The sequence below is a fragment of the Sceloporus occidentalis genome, unplaced genomic scaffold (assembly GCF_023333645.1).
Source record: "Sceloporus occidentalis isolate IW3139 unplaced genomic scaffold, rSceOcc1.0.p SCAF_51, whole genome shotgun sequence".
In the NCBI taxonomy this organism is placed as follows: domain Eukaryota; kingdom Metazoa; phylum Chordata; class Lepidosauria; order Squamata; family Phrynosomatidae; genus Sceloporus; species Sceloporus occidentalis.
Genome location: NW_028317031.1, coordinates 1856646 through 1864124, shown reverse-complemented (window position 1 = coordinate 1864124; position 7479 = coordinate 1856646). Strand labels below are relative to the sequence as shown.

The 7479-nt window shown below is 41.3% G+C and overlaps 1 protein-coding gene across 1 annotated transcript; it reads left to right on the top strand.

Moving 5' to 3' along the window:
- The first annotated feature begins 540 nt into the window (after positions 1 to 540).
- On the top strand, positions 541 to 5448 carry LOC149288419 (torsin-3A-like). The gene is made up of 6 exons (XM_089491629.1): positions 541 to 742; positions 2351 to 2464; positions 2990 to 3255; positions 3629 to 3792; positions 4199 to 4323; positions 5198 to 5448. Exons 1-6 carry the CDS (start codon positions 541 to 543, stop codon positions 5446 to 5448), a joined length of 1122 nt encoding a protein of 373 aa, XP_089347755.1.
- Positions 5449 to 7479: the final 2031 nt, after the last annotated feature.

Below are 7479 nucleotides of genomic sequence, written 5' to 3'. Positions count from 1 at the left end.
TTTCTTTTAAATAAAGCAGTCTCCAGGGCACAGAGATCAGCGCAGACCCCTGAGCCCCTGTCAGGCGCAGGCGCTGTGTATACCTGGCTGTTGGTTATTGTGCTCTGTGCTGTACCTCAGTATTCTTTACATATACAGTGTATTATTTACACATATAACCGGTCATGCACTCTAATTCCTGGTTAAATATGCCGATGAGTCACATCCAAGTAATCCAGGCTGCTCAGGCCCAGCCTTCTGTGCTGCAAGAGGGAATGAGGGCCATAAAGGAGGAGTGGCTGCGAGGACAGGCAGCCCAGCAGTGACAGAAATGGAAAGTGTGAGTGAGGAGCGAGGTTATTCACAGAGAATAGTGAGGTGGGGTGATTTACACATCGGGGAGGAGAGAAGCAGCTAGTGACAGGGAGGAGGGAGGCTGCCGTTTATATAGGGGCTGGGGCTATGGAAACAGGACTGGCTGTAATCCACTCGCTTCGCCCCGGGGTGTAACGGCCCCGAAGTAAAGGCTGCAGAGCTGCGTCTGGGGCAGAAATGTCTGCCATGCCCGGGGCCCCCCTGCTTCTAGGGCTGCTGGTGATGCTGGGCACCCCCGGAGTGCTCGGTGCCGGACAGGAGACGGGCGGGGACGGCTCCTGGCTCCCCGGTGCCCATGAGATGCAGGATTTGGCACAGCTGTCCTGGGAATACCTGCAGTGCTGGCTGTCCCCCGGGGGGTGCGAACCGGGGCAACAGCCTCCTCCAGGTGCGTGACAGTGTGCCGTTAACCCCTTCTTTCCTTCACACCCTTCAAAACTATCCTTCTGGCTGCCCTCACTGCCCCCTCACCACTACCCGACTGCTCCCTCACTACTACCCGACTGCTTCCTCAAACCCCCCTCACAGCCCCCTCACTACTACCCGACTGCTCCCTCAAACCCCCCTCACTGCCCCCTCACTACTACCTGACTGCTCCCTCACTGCCCCCTCACTACTACCCGACTGCTCCCTCAAACCCCCCCTCACTGCCCCCTCACTACTACCCGTCCGCTCCCTCAAGCCCCCCTCACTGACCCCTCATACTCACCTGTTTTACGCATTGTGCTCCAGGTAACATAGTGGAGACTTTTATTCTTTTAGTTTGAAGTCCGGGAAATCTGTATAAATAAATATATATTTTATTGTATTCATTTCCTTCTTTTGTGTTGTTTGTTTTAAGATGATTTGGTTTTCTTGATTCAGTAAAATCTGTGCCCCCCCCCATTTACTACCCCCACTTACCCATCGCCACCATCCCCACTCACCTTTCCCAACACTCCATTCCATCGGCTCCTTAGACATCATAGTTCTGTAGCAGAGAAAATGAGTAAAAAAACATTATAAGATATAATATATACGATATATAATATATATATATATAATATAAATAGATATAATATATAAGATATAATGTATAGATATAATAAATAGATATACTATATAAGATATGATATAATATATAATATATATAATATATATATAATATAAATAGATATAATATATAAGATAGATATATAATATATAAGATATAATGTATAGATATAATAAATAGATATACTATATAAGATATGATATAATATAAAAGATATATAATATATATATATAATATAAATAGATATAATATATAAGATATAGACATAAGATATAATGTATAGATATAATAAATAGATATACTATATAAGATATGATATAATATATAAGATATAATATATATATATAATATATAAATAGATATAATATATAATATATAATGTATAGATATAATAAATAGATATACTATATAACATATGATATAATATATAAGATATATAATATATATATAATAAATAGTTATAATATATAAGATAGATATATAATATATAAGATATAATGTATATATATAATAAATAGATATACTATATAAGATATGATATAGTATAAAAGATATATAATATATATATAATATAAATAGATATAATATATAAGATATAGATATAATGTATAGATATAATAAATAGATATACTATATAAGATATGATATAATATATAAGATATATAATATATATATAATATAAATAGATATAATATATAAGATATATAATATATATATAATATAAGTAGATATAATATATAAGATATGATATAAAATATATATATATATATATATATATATATATAATATATAAATAGATATAATATATGAGATATTGCTGTAAAGTAGCCGATCCCTGCAAGAGGATGGATAAAACCCATCAGATAAAACCCATCAGTCTAAAACAATATTATTCAGCAACAAGAAACTGGACACAGACGGAGCCCCTGAACCTGAATACTTTCCTTCATTCATCTCTTCCAGGCTGGACCTGGCCAAGTGTTGGCTGGGAGTCCATGGAGCTGCTGTCTGACTGGTACAGGAGAGTGTCCGGCGACGCTCATCACACTCATGGAGGGATAATGAACAACATCACAGGTGAGATGATATCATGGAACGCACGGATTAACGCTGCGCCTGCGCAATATCGGTTGGTAAATGCTGTATTATGGTGGGACTATATCTCCCATGTAGTTGAGTCGGCATCCTTGTAGATAAGATGTGTGCCTTTGGTTAGTTCTGCATCACAGGAGTTGTAGTTCTGCAGATGCTGCTCAGCTACCCGTCAGCTTCCCGTATAGCGGGGTAATTGAAGAAAAATCATTAACCAGGGTATTTCTTTTATTATTATTATATGTTGTTTTATATAGCGCCATCATATTCCACAGCGCTGTATAGTGGTCCGTGGTCAGGAATAAGCATTAGATTTAACATAAAAATAACGACGGGGACAGGAGCAGCGAACGGAGGAGTAAAGATTCAGGAGGCTGGTTACCATTTACTCTTCGTGTTATACAGGAATGTTTCTTTGCCAGAGTTTTGTGTGATTTTAGGTAAAATTAGTTAGATGCAATCATTACCATTACAGCAGAATATATAAAGTGAAGCGCGTTCTGTTGGTAGGATTGCAGGAGGATTTGACCCGGAGGATACACGGCCAGCACCTGGCACACGACTTGATTGTAACCTCCATCAAAAGCTTCCTGAACAGTGAAGAACCCAGAAACTCGCTTGTTCTCGCTTTCCACGGCTGGACAGGCACTGGGAAGAACCTGGCCGCACGGATCATCACCGAGAACCTGTATGGGGACAGGCAGCGCAGCGCATGCATCAGAATATTCATCCCACAGCTGCATTTCCCCCATGCTTCACACCTGGAGGCCTATAAGGTAACATTGCTATTACTGTTTTAAATGGAAATAATGATTTTATAAATGAAATTAAAGAATCTGAAGGGTTCACTCACTTATACCAATTCTCAATCTGATCCCTCCTGCATGTCTGGACTCACCGCCTTCTTCTTCCACCGAAGATACAGTAGAAGGGGGGACCTGGAAGCGGTGGCTCTTTAATTCTATTTATTGTCGAATAAATGTTATAACAGAATAAAGACGATTGAGTAGTTAATAAAATTAAACACCTACTTTAAAGCAGAGTGAAATGATAAATGTATAACATACCCCTCTATGTCTCTCAATCTGGGGCTAGAATGTCTGGTTTTTGTGTTTTGGGGTAAACCGGACTTATTTTTCTGACTTGCAGGTACAACTTACAAAGCAGATCAGAGAAGTCTCTTCCCGCTGCATGCAACCTCTCTTTGTGTTCGATGAGGCTGATAAGCTTCCTCCAGCTCTGCTCCCCCCTATCCATGCGCATCTTACCCAGCCAGAGACGGCACAGACAAGGAGCATTTTTCTCTTCCTCAGGTGAGACGTCCGAATGCTGCTGTTTGGAGCCTGTAGTGGCTCTCCGCACGGGCCGGTGACATGTCTCTTCTTACTGGGGACACTAATGCAGATCTTGGTATAAAAGTACAGCCTCGCAACCAGTCCACAAGTATAACTAATGGGTGCAACTCGTGGCTACGGGCAACAGCCTGCTGTGTGGTTATCACACTCATTCAAGTGCCTAATATAAGTTGGTCTTATTAATTATTAAGTGCCTCATATAAAGTACCTAACGTTACCAACCAACCTAGAGTTTGTATGATTTTTCTTCTCATTTCCCATATCAATACAAAAGTTGGCAAAGTCTACACAAAGACTGATATTTGTTTTGCACGACTTCACGATTCAATCTCATTTCCCCCTTTTTACCTTCTAATAAATACAGTGGCACTGGCAGTAATGCCATTAATGAAGTGGCCCTCAGTTTCTGGCGAGCTGGACGACATCGAGAGGAGATCACGATAAACGACTTGGACCGGCCTTTGAAATCTGCAATAAGGGAGACTCAAGGTACGGGCACCTTGCATATTCACAACTAGAATGCCAGGGTTTAAATACGTTCCTAAGAACCGGCTAGGAGAGTCCTCACGGGTAAGCACAGAACCTGTCCATGGCTTGTGAAAACCATGCGTCCTGTTGGAGATTTCCCAAAATGCAACATGGCCCTCCAGCTATTTTCACTAGAACACAACATTCAGGAAGCATTTGACTTGTGAAGCATCGGGTAAGATGTAATCAACACATAGCTGAGCCTCTAGACCAGGGTGATATTTCTGTGAATAGAATCTTCTCCTCTAGCTCAGCTATAATCTCCACTCCCATAACTGCAGCTACACTGCTTTTAGACGTAGAGAGTTTTAGGAACTTGTTGGTACTGCCAGAACCACAGGGGATTCTGGGTAGGCGCATGCAAATAAGGTCAACAATAATCACCTATTGCCTCTATATCCACTTTATACATGGATCCCTTAAAAGTAAATGCCTGCTGTACAAGACATCCTTTAGACAAAAGAGGTAAAGAGGTGCAATAGCCAGATCACCACTCATGTGGATATAGAGGCAAAAGGTTGACCTTATTTGCATGCACCTACCCAGAATCCCTTGTGGTTGTGGCAGCACCATGGGATTTCTGAGGGTAAAACAAGTCTTCTGGCTTGTCTGCTGTCTGTAGATGAGTGTTTAATAATACTTCTACTACCCCCTTATCTTTAAGTGGAAGGGTTTTCCATCACCTTTACCCGCCATAACTTATGTACTGGTCTTTCTATCAAAGCATGTGTGAGATACATCCATCCTTTGTATTAAATATCTTGGTAAGTTTAGCGGTCATTGGAAATCTGTGCCTCCCGTGACCCTGATAGTCATTTCCTTTTATTTTTTTTAGGTGATAACCCGTTCTTACAGCATCTCCTGGCTGAGGGTCTGGTTGATGTCTTGGTGCCTTTCCTGCCGCTGGAGCGGGCTCATGTAAAGATGTGTGCCAGGGATTGCCTCGTGGCACGTTCGCTTCCGTACACAGAAACAACTCTGGAGGCTGTGACCAAAGAGCTGCTGTTTGTGCCAAAAGGAGAGCAGCTATTTTCTGCCCAGGGGTGTAAGCTGGTGGCGCAGAGAATCAACTTTCTGGAGCTTTAACTCGGTGGGAATTGAACCTTCTCACACACATTGGGTTCAGAGGCCGAGCCCGCGACAGGCTCTTCTAGATACCGCGGCGCGCTGCGGCTTGTGCACAGCTTAACTGTATCAGCAAGTCATAGGAAGCAGCAGAAGGAAGCGCCTGTTTGTTACAGCAGGCCAAGCTGGAGCTGCACACAGGACTGCCGGATGACTTGGGATGGAGCGAAACGAGCTCAGAAGCATCTGCTGTGTGCAAGAAAGTGACGCCGGACTGATTTACAGCGGATCCTTTGAAATCTGTTACAGGATACTTGCACTTTATTTATAAACTAATATATATATTATATAATGCATAGTTGTATATATCAGACTATATTTTTTTTACGGATGTAATAAATATTTTATTCTAAACTTGACATCTTGTTTTACGTCCTCAAGTTGCAAATAACCAGTGTTCATCTCGCCCCTTCACGGGCCGTTTCCTATATGTTTCTGTTAAGGGAGGGCCGGTGATGGGGCAATAACCGACTGTGCTGTCTGTTTGCTGTCTGCGGCTCGTGCCAAGAGGGCTTCGAGTTCACGTCCTCCACAAAGATAAAAGGCTACGTCTGATGTAACCCCCCCTGACAGCCACGCGTGTGTCACCCTGCTGTACACATGGAAGAGCTATAGTGCGACCATATCATTTTCACCTGTGACACACATATACATGTTCAGCCGAAGCCATGATTTCCAGACAAACCTCTCACCTAATTCACTCAAACCTTGACTGCTGATCCGAGGCTATCCCTCGTCATAATGATGCGGACGGCGCCTGTTTAACTATACACTATACAGGGCCATGCACCACTTCCTGCAGCTGACATTCACTGAAGTGGGTCCTTCATAATATAAAGTGATGTCGAGAGGTTTTATTCACTAAGCAGAGTTTTACCCTTTATTAAGGCAACACTGCCAAGTTCCTCAAGCAAGAAGGCTAAGCTGGCCCTCCATACTGAATCATGCCATGTACGAGGAGGCTCTGGAGAAACCTCAGTGATTTAAGTTGTAACATATCTCGTGAAAGTAATCACATGTTCAAATCATATGAAATCTAAAATTGTATATTAGGCCTCATTTACAAAGCATATGATTCCCATTTTATACACAGAATGGTATTTATCAGGCTGAAGGAATTTGATGTTAGGTGGTAATCAGCTTCCAAGAGCGAATAGAACTTTATATTAAGAGAAAATTGCTAGAGATGACCCTTTATAACGCATTGAGATGCCCAAAGGGTTTCTTGTACCCATACATCTCCTTGTACAGTGCTCCAGACTGTGTAGGCGCTATATAAATTGTACAGCGCTACGGAATTTGATGGCGCTATATAAAACAATAATAATAATATAAATAAAAAGATAACACTAAAACATAAGAGCCTGTTGTAAAAACGTTGGCCGCGTTGCTTTTGGGGGTATGTCCTGCCCTGAATGAAATACTTTTATAATTCAGGAGCCAAAAACTCATAGGGCTGGTTCGCTGCCCTCACTACAAACTGGGTGGAAAGGGGCAAAGTTCTGTATCTGGGTCTTCACTATTCTGTGTGCTTAACAGGCTTTATCTGCCTGCCAGGGGTTCAGACACGTTTCACAATATTATAACTTCTGAAGAGTAAAAAAAATAGCATTTTATCACTAAAACCAGGGTTATGAACTTTATACAGAGATACGGAATATAATGGCGCTATATACAACAATAAATAAAAATAATGTACATGAGAACATCTGCTTCACATCCTACCCATACTTCGGTGGTCCGATCAGGAAACAGACGGAGGTGAGAAGGCATTATCAGTAAAGACTTGTTTATTACGTGATCTCCCCCCCTCAAATTCCAATAGAAAATATTATGAATTGCACATTTTTAGTTAATGAGATAAACTGTGATCTTAAATTAACATCAAATGCATTGTTACTTAAAACAGAAAAACGGAATAAAAATAACTCTGAATACAATAATACAATATAATAATTCTGCCAGATTTACGCTAATGCATCACCAACATAT

Bases quoted from the DNA above. Each gene is read 5' to 3' on its own strand.
- LOC149288419 (XM_089491629.1), top strand. From the start codon at position 541: ATGCCCGGGGCCCCCCTGCTTCTAGGGCTGCTGGTGATGCTGGGCACC. The intron at 2,465-2,989 runs GTGAGATGATAT...TTCTGTTGGTAG, and splicing joins GATAATGAACAACATCACAG to GATTGCAGGAGGATTTGACC. The intron at 3,256-3,628 runs GTAACATTGCTA...TCTGACTTGCAG, and splicing joins CACACCTGGAGGCCTATAAG to GTACAACTTACAAAGCAGAT.